This window comes from Struthio camelus, chromosome 4, assembly GCF_040807025.1.
Source record: "Struthio camelus isolate bStrCam1 chromosome 4, bStrCam1.hap1, whole genome shotgun sequence".
NCBI lineage: Eukaryota > Metazoa > Chordata > Aves > Struthioniformes > Struthionidae > Struthio > Struthio camelus.
The window spans coordinates 74,241,376-74,268,675 of record NC_090945.1 but is presented as its reverse complement, the minus strand read 5'-3'; the positions used below and the strand labels follow the sequence as shown (position 1 = coordinate 74,268,675).

The 27,300-nt window shown below is 39.6% G+C and overlaps 1 protein-coding gene and 1 long non-coding RNA gene across 5 annotated transcripts in view; both read right to left on the bottom strand.

Annotated features, from left to right (window-relative positions):
* The window catches only part of TBC1D14 (TBC1 domain family member 14), a 76,758-nt gene that overhangs the window by 38,580 nt on the left and 10,878 nt on the right, over window positions 1–27,300 (bottom strand). For 3 of the 4 annotated variants that reach the window (XM_068943422.1, XM_068943421.1, XM_068943423.1), the window contains exon 3: window positions 13,731–13,851. In XM_068943422.1, coding sequence (XP_068799523.1) covers window positions 13,731–13,851 — 121 coding nt within the window. Of the gene's footprint in view, window positions 1–13,730; window positions 13,852–14,184; window positions 14,225–27,300 lie in introns of those variants that run through there. The other variant, XM_068943424.1, reaches the window with a different exon arrangement.
* On the bottom strand, window positions 6,218–8,907 carry LOC138067242 (uncharacterized). The gene is made up of 3 exons (XR_011141111.1): window positions 8,770–8,907; window positions 8,489–8,588; window positions 6,218–6,342 (listed from the first exon to the last, which is right to left on the bottom strand). It is a non-coding gene; the product is annotated as an uncharacterized lncRNA (long non-coding RNA).

Below are 27,300 nucleotides of genomic sequence, written 5' to 3'. Positions count from 1 at the left end.
GATAATTTCTGGAATTGGCTTGCTGTGGGGCAATGTAAATAATACTTGTGTTGACACAAAAGAAAAGGCTATGCAGGAAAAGGAGCAAGCAGCAGGACTACTTCTTGCAGTAGAGCAGTTGAAACCATCTGATCATGAAACTGCGGCGACTGTTTTTGGGTTAGCAAACTCTGATCTGATTCTAGATAAGGTATTAAACCTTGTCTAGATCACTGTAATGGAGTCAGGATCACTGCAGTGGAGGCTCTTATGTATACAATATGACTACAGCAATCAGAGTGAATGGAAAAAAGATCATTTTACGTCTTCACTATCACAGGAGATGTTGAAGATTTATTATCAACAGCAGCAACATCTTCAGCCACTGGAGATAAAAGCACATTAATCATCCCACCAAAAAGTTACAGTACAACAACCCTGCTCACTAAGATTTTCAAAAAAGATGCACTGTAACAGCACAAAAAATAATTCTCATTATCAGTGTTACTGAAAGTCTGAACAGCATGATATTATTGCTCCAAGTGATGCAAATTATGGAATGGATTCAAATTATGGATTCAGATACATATACAAACCTTTATACATTTTTAGATTCTTAGTATTTTCACAGTCAGAATCGAGAAGACAAACTCAACAATTCACGTTCAAAACCCACCTGGACACAATCCTTCGCAACGTGCTCTACATGACCCTGCTTGAGCAGGGGGTTGGACTAGATGATGTCCAGAGGTCCCTTCCAACCCTGGCCATGCTGTCATTGTGTGAACTTGTAGTTTAGTGCGATATAAAAATCAAAGCCTTTAATAGCCTTTCAGTATTTTTACATTTTTCCTTAAGAAGCTGCAGAATTGTTATGTTAAGATTTCAAACAGGCTGATTTTGCTCCTTTCTGAAGGGTATCAAATAAGACTTACTAATCTCTACGCCAGTCATTTGTGCAAAATTCTCTCTCTCTCTGATAATTTAAGGAACAACCTGGGTTTGCAAGTTTTTGATTACAAATTTATGTCAGCAGAGTTTTGCAATTAAGAGGATTTAAGAAAAATCACATAGCCAGAAATGTTACTACAGTATCAATAACAAGGAGGGATTGACTTAGCTTAAAAAAAAAAAATTAGATTGTTTTATTTCCAGTGATGTTGTTTTAATTATTTACTTACGATTGCTGTCCGGGGCGTTTTGGGAAACCTGACTGAGAAAGCAATCCAGACAGGAAGCTAATGTAGGTGATACTAACTGCTCTGGAGGAGCTTCTCCATCTCCCTAGTAAAACAGAGGGAGCTTCGGGAGACTAACATCTCAGGCTAAAATTAGATTATGAGACTATCCTCCAAAAGCTCACAGAAAAAAAAAATACAAATTACTGAATTCCAGGAGTTCTTTGAAAGGTTAATATTAAAAGGATGTGTGCACTTGCAAGTTTGATAGAGTTCTGTAAAGAACTCCAAAAAGGAGGGCCTATCTATTGTGACGTACACTTAGTTTATTAGCTACTGATCTGACAACTTGAGAAATCCGAGCTGCACGCTCAACCTGCAGACTTTGGCAAAGCAATCTGGCAAGTTTTACAATTAATGAATAGTTCAAGAACCGTCATCCCTACTTTTATCTAGATATAATTTTAATCTTTTTAAGTCACAGAAAGAGCATCAGAGCAGAAGATGGCAATAAGATCACAATATTTGATTGAAAAAACATCGTAGGTTCACAAAGTGTTACTTCCCATCTGAACACTCTTCTTATCTCTAGCACCACAGCCTGCTCCACACTTCACACATGAGGAATGCTTGAGCAAAAGAAGAGTGAGAGCCTATGGCCAGTGCACATGAGGAAAATTCACACCATGTATTTTCAGGCATCATTTGAAGTGCTCTGAAATTCCTCCCTTACTCCCTTAAAATACCCCTTAGGGGCGGGAATCTCTCTCCTCTCTAAACATGTAATGTGCTACATATAAGATGGCTCTCACCCTTAGGGTTCATCTTTCCTTTGTGCTACATATAAATAATTTAAGTGCTTTTTGGGTCATATAACATCAGACATGCTTTATAAAGAAAAAGGAACAGGGAAGCTAGAGTAGGTCCTTGTATTTAAAGTACAAGGCAAAAGTGACAAAGCACACCTGTGAACCATGCAGTTTAAGAATAGCGTTTTATTGTCAAACATACCCATACTCAGATTGGGCAGCATCCTCCAATAAGAGTCACAGATGCAAAAAAAAAAAAAAAAAAAAAATCTAGTACTCCATTGAAAACATTGAAAAGGATGCAATTTAATCTGCAGTATACCAACGTGCACAGTTTCACCAAGCACTGATATTATCTGATACATTACCGTATCAAACAAGTGGAAACATCTACTGGAAAGGCTTCCAGCAGAGCAAGTATCTGATAAACCCTTGGGCAAGGGGATACAAGCTAAACATATACTTTTTTTGCAACGAACATCTGCCAAAACCAACCACAACCAACACCAGTTTTCAGTGTATCCCTTACGTTTCACTTCTAGGGAGACTGGAATTACACTGGATAGGGAGTTTAAACAAAAAAATTAAGTTTTACATCAACTAGAAGCAGCCCACTCACTAATCTCTCCAACTCATTTTTATATATTAGCCTCACCACCATACCCTTCCAAATAATCTCTCAACAACTTTCTCTCCTGACATTTCACATTAGTGCCAAAGTGTTAGTGCTGGTGTTGCAGAAGAAAATTTATCTCCACTATCTAATCTCAAACAACATGCTCTTCAGTCTGGCTACTTATGAACTGTTCCCCTCATTCTGAGCAAGACACAAACGCATGTATCCTTTTAAGCTTAACGCTGACGCAGTTCTGAGACAGCCAAAGCACCAGGTTAACTCTGGGATATCGGGAAGGAATTGCAGGAACATGACTTTTTATCTTGCAAATCCTCTAATCAGTTGCAAATATGGCCTTGAATACTTGCAATCTTCAAAACAGCATAAAAGCCACCGAGGAATGCTATCTACTTTGCAGTGCACAGCAACTCCTGTATTATCACGCTGTTCAGATACCCACACTTTGATGAGGAAGCAGAACGGAAGTTATCAAACTGATTTTAAGAGAGGGAAAAAGTAGAATATAGTTAATGGCATCAAGCAAAGTACCCTTTCTCACGCTAGCTTGGTATATATGCTAAAGTCAAATACAAGCCTGCACAAACTTACCTACATACACATCTATTTACAAACAAAAACAGTAACTGAATACCGATGCGGGGATATCTGACCTTTTCAAGGTTTATACTTGGATCTGCCCTTACTAAGGGTGAAAAAGCAAGGCAATAGATCTATTGCACTAAAGCTTCTTCAAGTGGTTTGCTACATCCATATACGCTGCTCTGATTCCTGAAATTATCCTTGAAGTAGTTTCTATAACGCTCCTACTGATGGTGTGGTCCACATCCTCCTCATCTGTTCAGACTACAGGACTCCTGTGCATTCTATGTTTACATGTTGACAGAGCTTTATGTGAAATTAAGTTTTCCTGAATATTGCTACCTTTTCAGTTTAAGGTTCAGTCTTAAGAAGATGAAATTGTGCCTTTCAAAAAGATGCACGCATAAATACACATTAAGAATGAAGGCAGCATACCTCCACTGCCTAGCTTCAAGTGGTGACCATTTCCAGGCTTCAGTACTCTTGACATAGCTTCTAGTGAACTATGTCATGTCAGAGGGAACTTCACGATACAGTAGAACAGTTTTTTTTTTTTTTTAAACGCAGAAATTACTAACGGGCACAAAAATTGTGTAATACAATCAAGAACAATGGGTCAGCTGTCCTCTGGTTGCTGAGATAAAAAAAATATTTTGTTCATAAGAGAGAACTTAAAACGCAAAGAATTATTTTCCTAGCCTTTCTTCAGAAAGACATTTAAGGAAAAAATACCAGTTTGGGATTTTAAAAATCTTTACATCCATATCCTCAGGGTTTCCAATAACACACATACAGTAACTCCATTCATTTCACAGAGAGCATCAGGTTTTTGTTTTGTTTTGCTGATGGAGAGCATGGCAAGAGTTAGCCTTTTAAAACCTTCACCTTCCCCCCCATTCTTTATTTTAGATGAAGTTTGAGATGTATAATCTAGAAGAGAAACAAAGAAAATCTTTGGATCAAGTTTCTTTGGAGCGTGCATCTGTTAATACAGAAATAACATACTGAAGTCCCAGCAAAGCTTTCCCAATATATATATTTTTTTAAACAACGCAAGTTCTAGTGTTTTGTTAGGATAGGCATTTCTCCCACAATATTTAGAAGCTGACACACCTGCTTTCAGGATTTATCTCCAACTCCGCTTCTAGAAAAGTTTTGCCAAATATTGGTGCAATACAACATTCAAAAGCATCTGTTAGTATTTCCAAGCTCTTTCGCTACAGATTTCTATTTTCATTCCAAAATCCTTTGGTTGGGGGGGGGGGGGGGGGGGGGGGAAGGAACAACACGACACCAATAGCCTCCTGTGTATTGCTTATTAGCATGCACGGTGGAAGATCACTACGCTGAAAACAACTTACCAGGCTACACAAAGATCTAGGTGTTTATGTATCTATCTATAAACAATGTTAGAGACGCATAAATGCCAACTACATGCTGGATTCTCATTTAACATCAAATGAAAATTTATACACATGTATCAGGTCTTCCGGAAAACTGTCTTCCCTGCCTTGAAATCTTAGGGGTAAGAAGAATTATCTACTTCCTCCTCTAAAGTCAGCCATCTTTCGATGAGTTTGTGCTTTCCTGCATTTAAAGATGACCTCCTCGTGCAGTGTGGATTTATATTCCATCTAAAGCTAAGCATCAACTTAGGCCGTAAAGTGATTGTTTCAATTAATACAAACAAACTTCTCATCAGACCATTGTAAACACACTGTATTTCCCCAAAAACTTCTCACTAGTATTAACTAGTGTATCACTAGAGTATCGCTAGCTCGCACTTTAATCTATTCAGTATTTTTTCCTAGAAAGCTAAAAACCTATCTTCACACATCATCTCTTTTACTTACTCCTATTTGGGATCCCTCAAGCTTCCAGAAATTTTGACCAAGATAATTTTTGAGGGATTTTAGAGAGTGGTAGAAATAAAATAAAAGCTTTAAAACTGAAATGGAGAAAACACTCTTTCTTTGAAAATACTTTTTCAGTTCGTCAGAACTATGAACACTGTATACAAACCCTGTTACTTGTCAAATATTCTTACTATGTATTCTGTCCTTTCAGGTGCTCATGCCATTAGGTGAGAAGTTCTGCGAATAAGAGAAGGACATCAAAAGCACCAGTTTGGCATCTAGGCTGTCTGCTAGATTATGATATCTGAGTGGGTCACATTACATTCTCTTATTATTAAAATACACAGTAACAATCCTTCTGCTGTTGTATCACATTACCCTTTCATTTACTGTGGATGGAAGCTATTAGTCTTGCTCTATCTGTTTAAATAAGATAGTAGATTTGTTTGAGGCAGGTAATTTTCAAGTCAGGACAAGGGCAACATACTCTTTGTGGAGTAATACAACCTACTGGAATTACTGAATGATCTCTTCAGCACATTTTTATAGGCTTCTAGGTGGGGTTGTGGGGGAGATGAAACATTTTTTATGACATAGTTTTTTTTTTTTTAAGTGACCAAATGGGTTTCTTCTCTCCAGTTTTATTTACTTAAAAAAAAAATTAAATTCCCTTTAAATAGGATTACAAATAAAATCAAAACATGTTGAATAGAATCAAAAGAAAAGACACATGAAATGGTAGTGCATTGAGGCAACTTACAAGTCAAGGGGTTTGATTCTAAAGTGAAAAATTAGAGTTACACCTTTATTTTCACATACTGCAACAGGAGTGAGCATAGGTTAGTTTTAGACTACGATATGCTTCTGTGCTGCAACCGCACTCCCTCCCCTCTTCTCCCCTGCCCTCCCCCCCCCTTCAGTGACAGATCTAGCTCCTGCCTTTTGAAGTATAACAAACAGAAATGAACCCAGAGGAAGAGAACACAGGAAATGACTCATTTGCACCCTCTGACTCCTACGGTGGAACAGAAAAAAACATGCCCTAGACAAAGTTTAAGGTCTAGGACACTTTAAAGTGCAAATGAAATCTAAAAGCAAAAAAATCAAACCAAAAAAACCCCACGCCACAAGTCATCAACAGCTATAGCCATCAGACACAATGATGTACCCAATGACCTACCCCAAGACAAACTCAATATGAGCAGAGGACAATGCTTTATCCAGAACGTAGAACTAGCTCCCGCAGGCGTTAGCAGCCAGCTTGAACCAACCACTTCCTTTTCCACAGGCACTGAATGGCGTAGCTAAATACAGAATAAAGCATGTTTAAGATAAACATTTAGAAAAGCTAAATATTTTTAAATGACTGCAAAAGCAGCATAAGAACCTCCTCAACAGATCAGAAATCAGTCCACTCCGCGCAGTTTTCTCTGGTTCTTTCTAGACAAAGCACACCAACCTCAACAGGAGCTCTTGTCACTGTCTGCCCAGAGGGGGGGTTGTAGTAATGCCTTTGAAAAATTCCTGCTGGGTGGTGGTGTTCTGCAACTCTCTTTTCTCCATCTCTTAGATCCAAGCCAAAAATAATATTCAAGTGGTTTTACTAATAAACAAGGATTATAGCGAAAAAGGGGAGGAGGGATGAAATCAAGACTGACTTGAATGATAACTGATCCAAATCATCTTATAACATTTTTTCCTCAAGTACTGTAACAAACTTAAATATTCATCCCATAGAAACGCATCACCTACAAGCCGTGCACTGTGTTTAGCTGTTTCAAGAACTCACTTTCACTTTATCACATGCTGCGTGCAGAGGAAGCCTCTTATGCACAACTGATTTTAATTTACAGGAATGTAGATCATGATCTTAAGTGGGATCAAATTAGTACAGAAAAACATACTTGATGAATCAGATGTTCTGAAAGAAAAACAGAAATACAGCAATGGGCCAAAAAAAAAAAACCCCACAAAAAACAAACAAAAAAATCAAAACTTTTGGTTAGGAGGGGGTGGGAACACTCTGCCCCCAACTTGTATGACAGCAGCAATACAGTATTGATGCGGTTAGCATAGATGAGCACTGATTCAAATGACTGTTGCACTGGTAAAGACAAAACAAACAACAGGAACTGAAAAGCCTGGCTATAGCCCTCATGTTGTCACTCTGCCTGCAGTATACCAGCAATATGCTCCTTGCATAGACAGACTTGTTATTCACACTTGTACATAAGCTGCTGTTAGTTTTCCACTGTATCTAAAGTGGACAGACTGCTTTTATCATTGGTGGCCTCACAGCAAGAAACCAACTCCCCAGCAACATTTATTTAATGGAATCTCTCCCCCATTAAAAAAAAAAAAAAAAAAAAGAGAGAGAGATATACACACATACACACACACACAAAGCACACAACAGAGAGCATGCACAAAAACTATGGCTTTCAAAATAGAAACCCTTCTAGGTTTAGAAATATTATAATCCCTAGGCTAAAAGTCCTAACTACTTTTTATTATTAAGGAACTGCTATTAGACATTCTAAATACTTCGACATAGAATGTCTATTATAGATATAGATAAATAGATATTTAGACTTGAATTTATAAGCAAAGGTTGTTACTTGAAAGGCCTGAAATGACATATGTGCTGAATTTTACTGGTATCGAAACTCAAAGAAAATGAAGAAATTCCATTAGGTTCTTAGTGAAATCCATACAGTTAAAATTAAATTGAACAGTTTGCATAAGATAATAGAACATCTTGGAAAGGAAAACAGTTATCCATTGATTCAAAAATGGATTGCCATACTAAAGAAACAACATCTCATCTAAACATACACTAAAAAAAAAAAAAAGTAATTTAAACAAAGCTGCTCCTTTGGGCAAGAGAGCTAAAACATATCTCAGGATACAGCGGAGAAAATCAGACTTTCCTCTATACACGTTAGTTTCCTAATCCTTAAGCTCTTGACTGGCTAGTTACAAAGAAATTCCCTGAAGACTGAGCTTGAGAGACAATTAAGTGATACACAATCCTATCTCACCTTGAATTTTTAAAGGTATTTTTTTTGTCAAGAGCGTTCACTAGCAAAACCACTCAACAAGAAGCTGTGAACATATGGTATTTATATCTGCTGTTCTTGCCAGTCCTGAAGAGCTCCTGAAACAAATACCGGCCACAAAGCCCAATTCCAGTTTTACAGTCTATTTAGAGGGCAAGAGGATTTTACTTTTATGATTATTCTCAGTGAAGTACTGTCACCTGACTTAGTGCATTTTGACCCATCAATTACAAAAGCAACTGGCATAACCAGTTCTGCTGAAGCAAGATTCCTGAAGATAACCGATATCCCCCCGGCCCAAAGAATTACCTAGGTCTGCATTTTAAACGCACTGACAATTTCTCAGACAGTATTACCTGTTCCGGAAGGTTTTTAGCTTTAAAACACTTACCTGGATAAAACCTGTACACAATTTCTTGGTGACAACGCAGAGCAACCAACTCCAGCCTACACGAATACCGATTCTTTATCAAGAGTAACGTCCATGCACACTGTCAGCAAGAACATTCAGAAAGAGCTTTGTTTTTCAAAAGTAAGCCGAACAGCAACTGGCTGCAGTGTTTAATTCCCACACCGTTAAAAACCGAGTATGCTGCCACATCTTATACCTACAAGGTATAAGCAAGGGAGCCTTGTTAAAATAGTATCTATAGGACTTGAGAAAAGGCTTACGTGCTCAAAACCTGTCTGACTATTCTTTTTCCCAGCTGAGGTCAGACAAAAAAGAAGAGCTGCTTCTCCTCACAGATCGTGCCCAACTTAGTTGCATATGTACAACCATCTTTAGTTGCAGTGAAATAGTGTTCAACTTGTGAACTGCAGCTAAAGTTTGAGGAACTCGGGTTATATTTATTTATAAGCACAAGCCGTAAAGGAAATAACTGTTAATTCTAAAAAACAATGTTAACCACTTCACAGTTCAGCTACTTCTTTTTCCTCTCTCGTATTACAAACAAATACTCCTCACAAGCACATTATTTCTTGCAAGTTTCTTTTAGTCCCAGACGAGATTATTATGGGGAAAGTATCAGAACTATGTACAGTAAGAATGTTTTTAAAAACTCTTATCGCCTGTACACAAATTTCAAAAACGTGAGCGCAATCATCCTTCTCTGTCAAGATTGTTTAAATTTGCAGTTGACCTTAGTTCATCTCATTTTAGAAGGGAAAAAAAAAAGAAAAGAAAAGAAAAGAAAAGCCACATAGTAAAGGTATCAAAAGATGGAACCACAAACATGCCAAGGAAGTAGTCACTACAGGAGTCTACAGCCAGATTTATGGGATAGTCACAGGGTTCTAACCAGCTGACCAGGATTTCTTTGATGTTTGTCCAGAAGCAAAAGAAGATGATTTGAGAAAGTGCTGCTTGATGACTCAGTCACCTTTGTTCATGCACACAAAGAGCTTCACACCAAGCAAGTCCAGTAAGATTGATTTCCCTAGGTATGTTGAGCTTGAGGACAAACACATACATCAACTGATGACCATCGTTATTGCTAGAGCCTGGGTATTTTGTGGCATCTCTGATACTCCAGAGGATTTCCTAAAGTCTGCACAAGTTACAGGGAACTTGACTTTTTTGAAACAGAAAAACATAATGAAGTAAAGATCACGATAAAGAAATGAAAGTCACCTTTCCTCTAACTTGCCTCAAAATTAACTTGGATCAAGATTTTGCCCATAGGAACTCTCTCAAAGAGCCTATGTAGTCAGGCAGATGTAGTGCTACGGTCTATGCAACGGAGCGTATTTCACCACATAGAAAAAAAACTAAACTGACAATTTGCAGAAAGACTTGGACACCACAGTACGAATTATTGATCTTTTTTCAAGGAAAAAATATTCAAGTCAAGGCTGAGCAGACATACAACGCAAGGACTCTTGCTCAATAAACAACCTCTGTTTCAAGTACCCCATTAATATCCAGCCCTAGGAGGGGTGAGAAGTGGAATAGGAAAGAGAGGCTTAAGCTTGAGAGGGAGGTACATGCTTCCCCTTCCCTGTTTCACCAACTTGGAAGCAGAATGTCAGAATCCTGTCAGCTTTCTGCTGCCAGCAAATAGGTATGAAATCCTTTCACAAAGCATCAAACATCTCTTCAGTACAAATCCAGATAAATACTTGAGAGGTAAAACGCTAAAAAGTTACAGAGGCATGTCAAGGTGCTTCTCTTTTGTACACCATCTCAGCAGTACAGACCATTAGCAACAAGACAGACCGTCAGAGCAGAAAGATCTGTGAATGAAATCAGATAACCCTGCACATACACAATTCAGAAGGAACAGAATGTACTAGGGGTAGGAAGCTATGTCCACGATATCTGTGCCCAGCAGCACATTAGCAATGTCTGTTTCTCATCAAGAAACTTGCACACGCCCAATCCCATAATGTAACCAGAAATTCCATGACATGAAGTGACAGATAACTGCTGCTAAAATCACTTCATTAGCTCAAGAGATCAATGGACCACAGGATTCAACCCTGATTTCCCATGAAGTCAGATAACAATTCACCCTCTCGTCACTCCAATTTGGTGTTCTTTATGTGTATAGAAAATTACATACAACATTACACTAAAAGCATACTTCAGGTTTGAACCAGCCCCTTCTGTCTAGGTGGTATTTTCCACAGAGACCATTCCACTCAGTCCGTAGAATGGACAGTGTTACAATTAACAACTATGATGTTGTCATCGTCCACAGCCTCACAACTCACTGACAGCACAGTATGCAAGCCCCAGCTCTCTCAATTTCTGCAAGAGCGTTCCACAGATGCTTACCGTAACATCTCATATGACAGTGTGACAGTCAAGCCATGAACCACGTGATCAAGATATCAAGCCTCAGGCTCCAGAACAGCCACCAACTCTGCATCCACAGAGGATGCGATTCTCAGGGCACCTACCGTTATAGAGGATTTCATATAGTCCAAGTATAACTCCCATCACGCTCAGCTGCAAGGGAGACCCCAGAACCTCTAAAAATCAAGCCCAGTTTCAAGTAAAGCACAAAGCACCCACAATTAATAGTGGCTTCAAAAAGAAAAGAAAAGAAAAGAAAAGGAGTAGTTTTGGCATCTTGCTTCATGCCCCATAGGAACTTTGTAGCAACTGCAGACACTGGAGTCATTTAGAGGACACTAATCATTTATCTTGTTCAGAGCCATCTTCTTCCCCACCTCCCCACATTTCATTGCATACCTCCAAATTCTTCAATACATGAGACAAGGTTCTTCTAGGCACATACTCTTCTGGCCTTGGAAATAAAATACACACCTCAAGGTAGGAATATAGTGCAGAGCATTTGTTCTTCTGGGCTAGTACGCTTTCTTCAGAAAGGGGAAGAACGGCTGTAAGCCCACATGTGCCATCCTAATAGCCACATGCTGTCACCTTCTCCTCCCAAGTTCTTTGGGCCCAAATCATGTGCCCAAAAGAGCTCAAGTCACAGGGCTAAAAGCATGCCTCCAAGTGGGCAAACATCTCCGCAACATCAGTGCCACTTTGTGATTGCCAAAGCAGCCTCAGTGGGCAGTCTAAGCTGGGATGTGCTTTTGGGTGCTGGTGAGATTGGATCAGTCATTTACAGCATTACTCAAGTCTAGGAAGTTCTACATTTCAAAAACAGCTTCACGAAAGCAAGTAAACCAGGAAGGCTTATTGTTATCCAAGAGGAATTAGAACGATTGTTTAATACTTACAATTTTGCCAGAAACTCACTAATGGTTGGCGGCTGGATGCCATAGCACGTAATTCTTTAATAGCTGCTTTTTTTTCCCCTAATAAATTTAATGCAACCGAAGTTGTAATGTTTTAGGAACACCGAAAACGCAAGACAGTTTGGATCCTAGTGGAAAAATACCCAGAGTGCCAGAAACAACCACAAAATATTAACGACTTATTCACCAACTCTTCAAAGAAAAGGTCACTACCATGAAACACACTTCAGTGTCAAAGTACTGCAATTATCAAGCCTCTTCAAATTTGTCATCAACAGATCTCTGGTGAACATTTCAGAACTGTTCATTGTCTCAAGACAAACTATACATAAGAATCTGAACAGCTGATCTCAAAGAAAACTTAATAAAGGTGCTATGCTTCATTTAAATCAACAGCCCACAGCTAAGAACAGTCACATGAGCCCCCCTGGATTTCCAGAGCACTTCATCCCAAATGAAGCAGCGCCACCCTTCAAATAAGAACTCTAATTTCACAAAGAGCAGCTGCTTTGGAAGTTCTGCCTATATGGCCTCTCTCCCTGTAAACCTTCTTGTTCCCACAGTGGTCTGAACAAAGAAGAGAGAACGCCTAGCTTCAAATACCGCTAAGAACTGAATGGAATGCAACAAAACCCCAAACACAAAATATTAGCCTACATATGACCCAAATATCCCAGATCAAGTGACAAAGATGAAGACAGTTCTTCTTACAGAAGAAATAGCTTATAAGCTATTGATCACATACTCGGATCCCAGAATATTCTTCCTCATTGGGAAAGATAGGTTATTTGATTCACTGGTTATGTGCTCGCTTTTGTCTGGAGTAGAACTAACATTTATAAAACACTGTGTTATATTTTCAATAACGTTTTAATTCTGTAGCTTTAGAAGTGATATGCAAAGAAAGAGAAAAGAGGATTTCACCTCATTTTTATTCCATTAGGAGGCCCTAAAGGAAAGTCTGAAAAGATGATGTCTACCCCTCTCATAATAAAAAGCCGGTCTAAAATATAACAAGTGATGGATTTAAAAAACTTACTACTGGCAAACATAAGTATTATGCACAAGTACAAATCGGCACCAAACCCAGCTAAACTGCAATGAAGACTCAGAGATATCTAAATTCTTTGGGAGGAGGGGTGCTCATGCTTTTAAAGATTTTCCTGTTCAGGGAACCACTTTAATAAACAATTTCAAAATAGTTGAAATACTCCCTTTTGAAATACACCGTGCAAGAAAAAAAATTTATCTCACTTACTCTCCCCTGAAAGATATTACATTATTCAATATTTCAAGTCAGCAACCAAACTTCCAAGAAGGCCTATACAAGGAACATTTCAACCCCAAGGAGCAAACACTCCAAAAAACACGGAACGTGTGAAATCAGCATACCAACAGAAGTTTCTGACGTTTTATCGCATTGAGTCTACCCTGATTTCGCATATTTTAAATTACTACTTAAGCAAGGCCTAGCACCAGAACACAATTTCCCTTCAAATAGTACGTTATAATATGGGCCTATGACACAATGGCTATAAACAAGTAAATACTAGAATAAGATAAAAATGAAGAAAATTGAAACATATTCAAAAAAAAAAAATATATATATATAACCAAAATATTTGGTTATAAAAACCAAATATGCATTCATATACTTTTACTCTTCACATCAAATGCTTTCTATCAAAGAGGTATGTACTTTCATGAAGCGCGCAATGACCTTGCATAACACAGTCTTTTGAACAGCACTCTGTGTTGCAATGGAAGCAAAAAAAAAATTAACAAAAACCATCTTTGACATTGTCCAAGAAACTGTGCATAAATCTTCAAACAAGCTTCACAGTCAAATGTGCAGATCATAAATTTAACTAGATTCTACATTCAACATTAATCTTAAAGCAGACATCAGCAAATACCTTTTGCATCTTCTTTGGATCTTTCTGTGAGTTTTCTCTGAGGGGTACTTTTCCGAACAACTTCCATCCCACATCATTTTGTTTTTCAAATCTTGCATTTTGCTTTCTGGTAAACAAGTTCCTACAAAACAAAACAAAAAACCCTAAAAGTATGATTAAGAAAAAGACTTGATTAGTTATAAAAGAGAAGGATAGACAGCTTGCCAACCTTATCTGTCCCAACCACATATTCCAGCTGCTTTTACAGCTGTGCTGGCAGAAACCGATTCTCACCCTCAGGAGACGCATTATGCAGTGTTACCACCGTGCTAGGCAACAGACTTCGGTAAAAAAGAATTTCTAGTAAATAAAAATGTCTATTTGTAACTTCCTAGAAGAAGCCATCTATGTTTTCTTCCCTCTTGATCATTTAACCCAACTCTTGGAGAAAGACTATTAAAACTAAACCACTTACTGCGTAAACATTTTCTACCCGTCTTGCTCTTGCGAGAGTACTACAAAAAAAAACAAACAAAAAAAACACTATTGCTGACACAGCAGTCTTTCACCGTATTTGACCTGCTTGCATAAAAATATGTTTTTCCTGAATACCTTAAAAGCAGCTATCAAAATACATTAATTTTGAAGAGCCTTTTAAATGTCTCAAATTAACCAGCTTATATATCTAGTAGCAGTCTTAAAACAACTTTCTTAAAAGGCTACACAGTATGAGCTGCTGAGGTGCTAGCACAGTAGACATGCCCATATTTTAGATAAAATAAGTTGTTTTTCAGTGGCTTGCAGCCTTATTTACACTGAAGTTACTAGTTTTTAATCATAAACCAATATGTCAAACTTGCACCTTCTCGCAACTACTTTTTTCCAAAATTGAACATACGGTACAGACCGATCTTCAGCTCCTCCAAGAGTACAACAGACATCCTACACCCACAGCACGTCCGAATCATTAAAATAGCAGATTTTCTTTTGTCCTACTCGCTAGTTCAGAGACCATTCAAATATGTCCACATTAGGTAATCTACTCCCGTACTTTCTGGCAGCTGTTTGGCAACTTAAATATGCATTTTCATTCCCTCAATTAAAGGAAAAAAGAGTTCCACCAAGACAAAAGCTTTTTCACTACTTCAACCTGCAAGCAGCTATAGCACATTGATCCCACAGATGCTTCTAGTCTAGCATTACTGTTTTACCTTACAATTACTACCTCAACGCCCAAAGGAATGTCACCAGCAAGCACAGACCATTTCTTATTTATGAAATGTGGCAATTTGGAAAATGAAACTATATGGAACTTCACGTTCTAAATGGCCTGAATTCCCATCTGCGGTAACAAAGATGTGTACACGCTTTAAATCAACTAACAAGAACAATATCGTATATATACACCAAGGGAGAGGGTATTGTTACTGGAATGTAGTAGACATGCTTAATATGAAGAAACTCTGTGCAGTGACGTGCACAACCCTCAGAGTGCGTTGCAATGTATTTTGAAGCTCATAGGGTAAACTACCACCCTTAAAAAAGGCATGTATTTACCCAAATGATTACACGCTTCCATATCACAAGGGCACAGTTACCTTGAAACCAAAACCAATAACAGATTATCATATTAAGAGATAAGACCAATGAGTTGAAGTACAGAAATCAGTAAAAAAAACAGCTCATGCCCAAGCTAAGGAGTAAAAGAGTCTACAAACCCATTTCGGTACCTCCCCCTCCACTCCCAGAAGAGAAATAAAAGATAAAGGAGTGGGAGAAATAACTGTAAGGCTAGCACTAAAGAAAAACAGCACAGAAAATGTAGAAACCTAATGCCATTTTTTCCTTATTTCCTCTTTCTTTTTGAAAGCATGAGATCATACACTCTACAGGGAAACAATCGGATCAACATCAGATTTGCACTGTCTCTACAACAACCATACTCAGTTTCAGTGATATGAAACTCTCCAACAGCTCATCCTTACAGACACTATTTAAAGATTTATAAGCCAAGTAGAGCATTAATCAACAAGTTTGACTGCACTGCTACAACTGTTACTACTACTAAAAAAGACCATAATAAAAACAACTTCCAATAACGATATATCAGTTGGATTTGTTTTCTTTTCACCAGCACTTCCTTCAGCTAGACAATGTTTAACATAAAGAATCTGTTTTGAGATTTAACACTCTGAAGGGCATATGCATGTGAATATGAAATTGGGGGGGGGGGGGGGAAGGGAAGATAACATGTAATTAGGACAGGATGAGATGATGAATTTATAGGATTGAGACAGCTTCCAGGGAAGTTAGAGGCACAAACACTAGATGTTATTTTTACGGTCAGTTAATTTAAGCCGAAGAAATTTCATGCACATCCTGAAACGTATCCAAAAATCAAAAAGAATGAAAGGGAAAACATGACAGTAGAATAACATCACCAAAACTATGTTCTTGCAAAAAACTTACTTTTGAGCCATGCAATTACTACTTCAAAAGCAAGCAAACTGCAGTTCAAGACTGCACGCTATTTTTAGAAAAATAAGAACTTCTAGCATCAGGGGTGTCTGAGAGTGCCACACAAGCAGGCACACCCATGGGACAGTGATGTGCACACTCAAATCCTGTTCTGCAAATGAAAGGCTTCCAAGGCCTTTCCCCAGCACCACGGAACATTAAAGTGTAATAGCATGGAAACTTAAAAAAAATAATAAAAAAAAAAACGTAAAAAAAACACCCCACCTTACAGGCAATTTTCTTTCCCTACCTACCCACGTTACAGGTTGCTAGCATAAGTGTATGCAAGCAGCAATCCCTTCAATCTCCTTTAAGAGATTTTATGAGTGGCAGCAGGCTACAATATGTCTTTATCCTCAGAGCTTAATAAAGATAAATTGGGATGATAAAGTATAATAGCTCTTTGCTGGAAGTGCCTCCATAAAACTTGGATTAAAACTGAAAAGTCTCTCATACCTGCTTTGAATTCAGTTCAACAGTCCCATCAGTTTTTCCTTTAGAGGGAGCATCACAGTAAGTAACCTGTTCTCCAGCTTAACTGGTAGATGGCATAATACTTGTTCTGGTCACTGTTCCGAAAAGGCTTATTAACAGTGCTGGAACTGTCTGCATGATTTCCACTATAAGCTTTACGGTACTAGACATCTCTTCCTCTCCCTGCACTTTGTCAGTGATTTCCAGTTCTCTCCTGTCTTTGTGTGCGCGCCTTTTTTTTGTTTTGTTTTGTTCATTTGTTTGTTTTTTGACCAGGCTTGGTCGAAACACAATTCCCGTTCTAAAGAGAGCAAGGAACTCTGCTTTTTCTCTTCTTCTCGTCCTCTGTCTATGCTTAGGTCTTGAGATTTTGCTAGTGTAACACTCTCTTTATGTATTTTTTGCATGTCCCCAAAAGCATCCCAAATGGCATGATGTTGTATCAAAAGCTTCAAACTGGCACAATTAAATGCGTAACTGTAAATGACAATCTTTTGCTTTGACTGAGAATGCACAACACTTGAATTCTGATCTGTCCTAGACTGTTACAAATCACAGATAAAACACACTACAGTTGGGGTGGACTGGGAGTAGCAAAAGGGATGCTGCTCCCTTTTCAGCTAACCTTAGAAAAATCAAGAGAAAAAAACCCCGTGGAATGTTCTTTGGTCCCATTTCTACAGAGTCTTAAAACAGTCAGGGTGACACTGCAGTGCCTCAATATAGCCACTGCTCGAGACTCTGGACTGAATGTGGACCCCTAAAAATGCTATTCACTTAAAAGGAAGTAATGATTTCTGCAGTATATGCAGTGGAGCAAACAATCCACATCAAAAGCTTCTCTTTTCTGATGCCATAGCACAAAAAGGAGTTCCTTCCCCCCATGTTTAGACAGCTCCCCAGGATTTTCAAAAACAGTACTGAGCAGCCTTACTTCCGAGCAAATATAATTCACACACAAAAAAACCCAAAGGTACCTTGTTTAAGGAGATCTTAGCTAATGGAGAACACAGATTAAGGAGGAACAAAAATTCTCTGCAAATATATGGATTTTCACTCTAAAGTCAAGCTCAGAAATCCTAGGAAAAAAGATCTCCAAGTTTAATTACAACAGTCTTAAGATACAAAAACTCTTTTGAGTTCTCAAATTTAAAAAGGGTTGACACACTTGGAAATCAAAGATCACATACTAATCACTACCTCAGTCTCACTGATCACACTCCAAATGGGAGACAAATTTTGCACAGTCCTCTAAAAACAAAATTTGGTACTAAAGGGCTGTTTAACCTTATTTTAATTGAGCTGTGGAGAGGAATTGCCTACCTAAACAGAATCCCATTCTAAGGCCAGAGTTAATGTTTACATATATACAAATGGCATACAAGAGGGACACTGAACAATCTTTCACTTGATACTGTACCACTACTGTCTGCCAGTCTGCCTGACTACCTTCCTGTGGGAAGGGGGTAAGCTATTACTAAGAGCTAAGCTCAGCAACGTCAGGAAAACTATTTCTGAATGAAATTTAAGAACTCCTTCATTTTGGTTCTATAAGCAAGTTAAGATAATGTTGCTGAATAGCCGCGATATAGACATACTACATGCTCATATACTGGCAGTATTTATGTAGCCCTGCGTGCTCTCATGGTCACGCGGAAGCCACAGTCAGATTTAAAAAAAAAATACTTGAGGAGAAGAAACCAAGTCAAACCGATACATCTTTCTCAGGTTTACATTTTTAAATAACCTCTGCCACCAAAGCAGAAAGTTTATCCAGCTCTGTCCAATTCTCCTTCTGTACAGATAGGAAGCCTGTCGCAGAACTGCTAACAATACTGCCACTTTAAGTGTTTACAGTGCTGCTCCACAAGCTTTAAAGTATTCCATTTTTCCACATTTCAGCTGTGGCTTATCCCAAAGCGAGGTTAGCCACTTATGTGAAATCACCAGCTATAAGATCATCCCTCCCCTTCTCCTCCCTTCCAAGTTTTGTATACAAATCCATCCACTAAAAGGAGCACATGCAGTGCTGCCATGGGTTCTGTTGCCAATTTAGTCCAGATCTTCAACTCAGCTGTAAAGCTCCTTGAAAAGTCTCCACATCTTCTCAGTCAAAACCACAAAGGTAGCCAGGCAGATCCCTTTGGTACTGTGGCCACTGAGACACCTCTGGAGGTCAGTGCTGCCAGAGCTGAGGAACCATTTCTTGAGCAAATGTCACTCCCTCAACAGGAAAGAGGATGGGCTCCAACAGAGTAGCTGTGAGAAGGTGGAGTCGAGGGAGGCAGACACATATACACCCACTGAAACCTGTTGATGCGCACTCACACACCGCACGCGGCCTTCCAGGCACGTGCACAGTATTCACAGAATCACAGAATCATTTAGGTTGGAAGGGACCTCTGGAGATCATCTAGACCAACCTCCCTGCTCAAGCAGGGTCACCTAGAGCATATTGCCCAGGATCGCGTCCAGGCGGCTTTTGAATATCTCCAGGGAAGGAGACTCCACTACCTCTCTGGGCAACCTGATCCAATGCTCTGTCACCCTCACAGCGAAGAAGTTTTTTCTCAGGTTCAGATGGAACTTCCTGTGGTTCAGTTTGTGCCTGTCGCCTCTTGTCCTGTCGCTGGGCACCACGGAGAAGAGGCTGGCCTCATCCTCTTGACACTCCCCCTTCAGATACTTATACACGTTGATCAGATCCCCTCTCAATCTTCTCTTCTCCAGGCTGAACAGGCCCAGCTCTTGCAATCTTTCTTCATAGGAGAGGTGCTCCAGCCCTCTAATCATCTTGGTAGCCCTCCGCTGGACTCTCTCCAGCAGTGCCATGTCTCTCTTGTACTGGGGAGCCCAGAACCGGACACAGTACTCCAGGTGAGGCCTCCCCAGGGCTGAGGAGAGGGGCAGGATCACCTCCCTCCACCTGCTGGCAACACTCTGCCTCATGCACCCCAGGATCCCATTGGCCTTCTTGGCCACAAGGGCACACTGCTGGCTCATGCTTAACTTGTTGTCCAACAGCACTCCCAGGTCCTTCTCGGCAGAGCTGCTTTCCAGCAGGTCAACCCCCAGCCTGTCCTGCTGCATGGGATTATTCCTGCCTAGGTGCAGGACCTTGCACTTGCCTTTGTGGAACTTCAGGAGGTTCCTCTCCGCCCACCTCTCCAGCCTGTCCAGGTCCCTCTGAATGGCAGCACGGTCTTCTGGTGTGCCAGCCTCTCCCCCCAGTTTACTATCATCAGCAAACTTGCTGAGGGTGCACTCTGTCCCTTCCTCCAGGTCATTGATGAATACATTGAACAAGACTGGACCCAGGACTGACCCCTGGGAGACACCGCTAGCCACAGGCCTCCAACTTGACTCTGCGCCATTCACCACAACCCTCCGAGCTCGGCCATCCAGCCAGTTCTCAATCCACCTCACTGTCCACTCGTCTAGCCCACACCTCCTGAGCTTACCTAGGAGGACGGGATTGGGAGACAGTGTCAAAAGCCTTGCTGAAGTCCAGGCAGACAACATCCACTGCTCTGCCCTCATCTACCCAGCCAGTCATTCCGTCATAGAAGGCTATCAGATTGGTCAAGCACGATTTCCCTTTGGTGAATCCATGCTGACTACTCCTGATCATCTTCTTGTCCTCCAGATGCTTAGTGAGGACCTCCAGGAGGAGCTGTTCCATCACCTTTCCAGGGATGGAGGTGAGGCTGACAGGCCTGTAGTTTCCTGGCTCCTCCTTCTTGCCCTTTTGGAAGACCGGCGTGACATTGGCTTTCTTCCAGTCCTCAGGCACCTCTCCTGATCTCCAGGACCTTTCCAAGATGATGGAGAGTGGCCTAGCGATAACATCCGCCAGCTCCCTCAGCACTCGTGGGTGCATCCCATCGGGGCCCATGGATTTATGGATGTCAAGTTTGGACAAAAGATCTCTTTTGGACAAAAGATTCCTTTCAGATTTCCTTCAGTTTGGACAAAAGATTCCTTTCAGAGTTCCCAAAACAAACTGCTCGCTTGCGATAAAGGACATGGGAACTTCGGACTTGGCAGGTTCCTTCCCATCTTACTTGTGGCCTTCACTAGCGCCTGCTGCATTAATGAACACGTACTAGACAGACGGCCAGGCCCCTGCTTATGGCTGTTCTTATTTTTCCCCTAGTTCTTCTTCTGACAGCTGCCTTTTCCGATACTGCTACACAAAAAGTTGAGTTAGTCGTGAAATTTGGAATCACGTTTCATTTGGGGAAATACCCACCCAGTGATATTTATAATTTCTTTAGCCATTTATAAAGCGTAACTACTGAAGGCAGTGGCACATTGAGCAGTTTTACAAGTCAGGAATAACGTGCAAAAAAATATCGTGGCTCACAGGATGACATTCATTGTGAAACCTTGAAAGTTGATAATTATTACTGATAAAAACAATTAGAGTATTTATGGTCTCCAGAAAATCTGAAATTGATTATTTTCAACTGTTTTGTTGTCACTTGTGTTAACATAGCTCCTTAGACAGAGTTCCACAGACCACAGCATGTGAACTACGGGCACACAGTTCGGCATAATAGCTACGAACAAAAGTTACGAGGCACAACCTACGCTGCAGCAGACTAACACTGACCAAGAACAAAGATCATTTTTGCAAATATATTGGACTTCATAGGGGTTCCTTACTGTTAAAAAGACAGTTACTACAAAAAAAAAATGCATGAGAATTAAGTAGAAAGCTATTGACTCAACTCATATACAGACTAACGTAATTTGTTGCCAGCAGGTACTCAAAATTAATTTGCAAGAGCAAATAAATCTTCGTTAGAATAGGAACGCTAAAGGCACATACAACATTTCCTGCTCTCAAGCTGCATGCTGACATTCAAATTTTAATTAGTCTTCCGATGCAGAAGGTTATTTTCAGTAGAACAATTAGAATGGTCATGTGAATTAACAACTGGAAGGACATAGCCAGCCTCACGAACAGAGCAGATGAAAAAACAAGGGCAAGGGAGAAAGTTCAGAAGATTCAGGTTTTGTATAACAAAATTATCTTCAAAAACAATTCAAGAATGAATATCAGACTTGCCTGTATTATTAAGAGGTAGAAAAGAAAGAGAGGCAAGTCAGAGTTCATTCAGTTTGTTCTGCAGGAGGCTCTTGAAATTGCCAGATAACTCCAGACTACATGTGGAGAAAGCACACAGGTTCTTAGCTCCTCAGTCTTTGCAAAGATGGCCAAATTGGAACATATAATGGACCGAGCTAGGTAAATCTAGAGGTTTTACGTTGAGCACCTAAACACAGGGTAAAGACGTTGTCTTCCACAGATGTAATTCCACAAGGCATCCAGAAATCTACGCTGAAAAGATGTTTTAGGTAATGTATGAGGCATCTATTAAGCAAAACAACAAAAAAAAAATTAACAGAACTTTTATGAAATATTTGCTGAATTTTAAGCAAAAAAAGTCCAGCAATCTTATCTGGCTTAATCTTATCATCAAAATCAGTCAACCCTATTTACTTAACTTTCTCACATCATTATGGAATTTAGGCAAAAGATGTAATAATTTGTTTTCCCCTCATCCTTCAATGACTTTTTGATATGCTGTACTAAACACACCCTTCATAACTTATCATCAATACAGAGAAAAGATTCTCTCTTCTAGATATTCCCAATTTGCGCTCTTGTCACTTACGTAATTTCCAGAGGCACAGAAAAAAATCTTGAAAAAAAAAATCAGCAATGCATTCTATCACAGCAGTTTTGGTTACATGATTAGGGGAGGAACAAGACATTAACATACAGCAGATCATGGTGACTAGGGAAGAAAGAAACTCTCGTCAAGAGCCTACAGAAATCTCCTGAGGAAGCCTAAATCTACACTCACACAAGGCTAAAAGCCAGTGGCAGGTACCCGTGACCAGGTAACACTAGTTTCTAGAAATAACAAACCAGATGCAGTGATTGTTGGTTCTGGCATTCTCCCCTTCTCACCCTAGATGACCTCTCAAATCAACCTACCCTTTTCCAAAGCAGGGAGAGAGCACAGTTCCACGGTCACTTTAATCTAATTTAGATGCAGGCAGCCACAAAGGAGAGCAAAAACTACGTCCCCACCACATCCTGCTCATGCTTTGGTTGGCTTTAAGTAATTATGAAAACGCAGAGAAGGCTAATACATCTAAAGGTATACTAATTTTACGCTCTGACCCTAATATATTTTGTCCTCAGAGACTTAGACTAGGGAATTCTATGAAGCAAATGTTCCCACTGCCCCTTCAATCAAATAGAGGTAGATATGACAAATCCAATTACAAAATTAAAACAAAATATCAAGAAGTCCACATATTTTGGCTATGGTGAAGAACCTATCCCAACATATCAAAAGTTAGGCTTTAAATAAGATTCCCAAGCCTCATACAAAAGCAGGATTTGCAGATTTTTATCGCAAAAAGAGATTGCCAAGAATGACTGGTTTACGGATAAACAAATCCAACAGAAGCAGGGCCAGACTTAGCCTAGAAGCACACCTACCTATAAAAGGGGTAGTAAATGACAAGTCACATTAGTTATGAAATGTGATAGGGATTTATATAAAGTTTGCCAACCACATGCACTTCAGCACACTTGGTATATTCAGTAAGAACCAAGGATAATGACACTTTACCTCTCACAACGCAACAGATCGCAGGCCTGAAAAAAGACTGCCACAGTAGTTAAGGGAGACAATAATATAATTCAATTCAACCTTGCAGTGCACGATACCTGAAAGCTTGCAATAGGGTAACCTGGAATTCTCTCTTTTGCTTTCTGGGAAAAAAAGGCAGGGTTTGGTATATTCATTATCAAAAGGTGCTCACCTTTTTTTTTTTTCTTTTTTTTTCTTTTTTTTTTTAAAGAGGTGCCCCTCATTTCAGAAGAGAACAAGGCAGAGTCCCCTGTGCTGAAGTGTCAAAGACTTGAAGATAGAAGTCAGACACTAATCCTGCATGTTTAGCAGTTAAGACTGGCCGTAGCAAACCAAGAACTGTTTTGCATGTAGATCATGCACAGTGCCACTCTACCATCCAAATTTTGTGGAATCCTCAGAGTTCCTGCAAACCAGGACTCCCCTACAGAAGCAACATTTCAAGTTCAAGCTATTAGAATCAACCACACATAATAGTCCTTTTCTAGTCAGCAGAATTCCCAGTGATAGCCAGTGTTACCAGAATAACCATTAATTCTAGTCCCAGAGACCGAGAGCAGGTTTGTTCGTTGCTCTAAAGCACCGCAATCACACAAACCAAAGACATTTAATCTATTCATTCTGCTTTTATGAACAAAAAGCTGAAACTCAGGCAGCAGTAAGACCTTGCAACAACAAAGACTAAACACAAACTAAGTTGTATTTATTAGCAAGAGCATAGCCACCAGGACAAAGGAAAATGATTAGTGGTACCTGTGAGACTATATCTGTGTCCAATTTTGGGTCCCCAGAGTAAAAGGGAGAGATACGAACAAACCAGAGGCAGTCCAATGGATGGCCACTGAGATGGTTGGGTGCTGCAGCCTATGACATACAAGAGGGGCTGAGAGTGCTGGCTTTTTTAAGCCTGGATAAGAGACAACAAAAAAAAAAAAGGGGGGGGAGGGTACAGGGGGGATGCACTACGGCACTATAGAGAAAACAAGAGCTAGGCCATTCTCAGAGACGCACATGGGAAGAACAAGAGGCAAAGCAACACGTTGCTGCAAGGTAAATGCCAACCGGATAAAAGTAAAAAATAAAAATAAAATCACAGCGGTAGATGGCTAAATCCTGAACCATATAAGCCTAGAGAGGTTGTGGCAATCTTTGGACATACTCAAAACGGACTGGATGAAGCCCTGAGCAACATAATGTATTGCTGAAGTCAGCCTTGCTTTGAGCAGGAAGGAAGTTAACCAGAGAGCTCCAGAAGTCCCTTCCAACCTAAATTATTCTGTGATTCTATACTTAAGAGACCCTATGGCTCACAAATGAGAGACCAAGCACCAAGTAAATAACTCATCTTACCTCAGGTTTGTTATCACGTTCTTGTATTTATTCTGCAAGTTGTCAATGTAGAGTGATTGGCTTCTTAATTAGTTTTGGGGTTTTTTTTTAATTATTCTTATGGTATGGTTTGAAAACTTTTCATGTTCTTTTCTTAGTGTTTATGAAGAGATACTTAACATGGTATCTTCTTAAAACAGCGATACAACTAATATCCAAATTAACGGTCCATAAAGAAGCATTTGTATTTTTCCTTGGCTTGCCATGCCAGCAAACTCAACATTTACTCTGGATATTCTGAGTGCTTTTACGGTATTAAAAAAAAAAAAAAAAAAAAAACCCACATATTCCTGCTCTCAGGATGGGAAAACCCAGAAAACCCATGGTCTCCACGTACTCCCAAAGTAGTCTTTTTCTATTCACTGCATTCTCACTATACAGAATTTTATTAACTGACTATTTCTCATTTCAGCCTTTATAAAGACATTTAAAAAACAAGCTCATTGTGACTCCAACTTCCCCACAGATTACATAAAACTGGTAATGGAAGGGAGGTAGTACTAGAGAATCAAGATGAGTCAGAATTGTGTAACACCTCATTTTGAGATGAAAATCCAATAGATGTCTATTCCATATGATTTCACCTTGCTCACTCCATTTTTTAGAATCACTAAGTGTACAAAACGCTCCTTCACAATGTCTACCCTGAATTAGGTACTCTTAAAGGTCAGAGTAATGGTGTTTTTACGATTTCTGCACTTGCAATAACTTGAAGCAGTTGACATTACTGATAAAGGAGAAAAAGAGTCAGCCGAAGATTAAATGGTATTTTGATTATATAGAGAGATAAACTGTCACATGGCAGTGATTGTGCTGATAGTGTTATTCTTCCTCTTCCCAATTCCTGCCCACTTCTACTTACATCATCTTTGTGCCACAAGGAAACATCAGGAAAGCTCATATGAATTAACTGAAGATACCAAGTCCAACTAACCCATTCATTCATCGAACATTCGTATAGACAATGAATCAAAATGAAGCCAGAATTCAATTTCATTCATCTGAATTAGTTCCTGAAGTCTTGTAGACATCTCTTAAAGGGTATGCAATCTTTATTCTTTCTATTCCAAAGCAAACATGTAGAGCGCTTAGACTTGCGCTCCTGCAAGTTTTCAGCTTCAGACAGGAGCTAGAGGAGATGGCATGTAAATAAACAAACAAAACACACACTCATTACAGCTGAATGCTGCAAGCAATATGCAACACCCACAATACAAATCTCACTCACGACCTAGTCTGGGACTTTCGCAATGCTTCCACTTTAAAAAGAAAAAAAAACATTTGACTTCATCATGAAGGAATTATTTAAAATAATTCCTCACCTACTACAAAATTTTGCACTGTTGTGGAGGGGGGAAAAAAAAACTCAAAGCACTGCTCACTGCTCTGCAGATTATCGTTTAACTCCCACAACAAACAGCTTCAATCAGCCTCTTCAGTTTGGTTACTGAATAACTGAAAAGAGTTTCTCACAAACAAGACTTTAAATAAAGCACGTGTAATCCCCCAAAACTTCCCTTTATTCTGAAGGCCAGCATCTCAAATAAGATTTAATGTAAATTTAACGTAGATCTAACAGAACATTAGTTCTGAATAGGAGTTATGTTATTCCGTGCATAAAGGAAAAGGACAGATTAATGTGTCCAGTTTAAGTTCAACATCTAGTGAATTGGCCATATGACAAAGTTCATAACTTCATACAGGGAATTGGCGAACTAGGATTCTGAAAACTGTATCTTTATCAAAAGGAAAGGTTTAGTATGCTGTTATCTTTGCACAGCTCTCACTTTGCATATATGCAAGATTTGCTTTACAAGTAAGTTTTTTTCAGAAATCAATCAATAACTTTTCTTTTATTCTACACAGACATAGGATAGTCAATACAGACTAGGGGTGGAGCACTAGTTTCATTGTTACAAGCAGACAGAAGATGGTTTCCAAGGAAGTAGTAGCCAAAATTCGATTGTAAGGATTGAAGCACTTGTCACAGGAGCATATCTGAGTGCCTCAAGGGCTGCTGAAATTTTGTTCCCAGCATGATCTGTTAATGTGGATCCTCAGTGCAAATTCATGCTCCCGATAACACTGAAACAAGCTTGTTTGCCTTCCTCCCTCCCCATAATCTCTTCCTGAATGTTTCAGATCCCCATTATTGATAGAGAGCTCAAAAGGCACCCAGAGACATGCGAGTGTGCATGTTGGGGAGGCCAGTGGGAGAGGGGCAGATTGCAACTAAATTCCTCTAATCCCTCTGACAGGAGGGAAGGAGGAGGAAGCTCTGGGGTCAACTGCAGTCAACAAATAGCACTGGAGAGCACTCGCCCTCCTGCAGGTCAATGAAACAGCATGGAGCATCTCTGCAGTTTCCTTCTGTCAGAGGCTGCACTTCTGGAGTTCCTTGTTTCAACTTTTGGACAGCTTTATCTGCAGTTCAGCTATTTTTTGTTCATTTGTGTTTAGAAAACAGTGTACAAATACTGTTCCCCGCACTGCATCCAGCTTTCTCTCCCCCTCTTCCTAACACACTTCAGTCC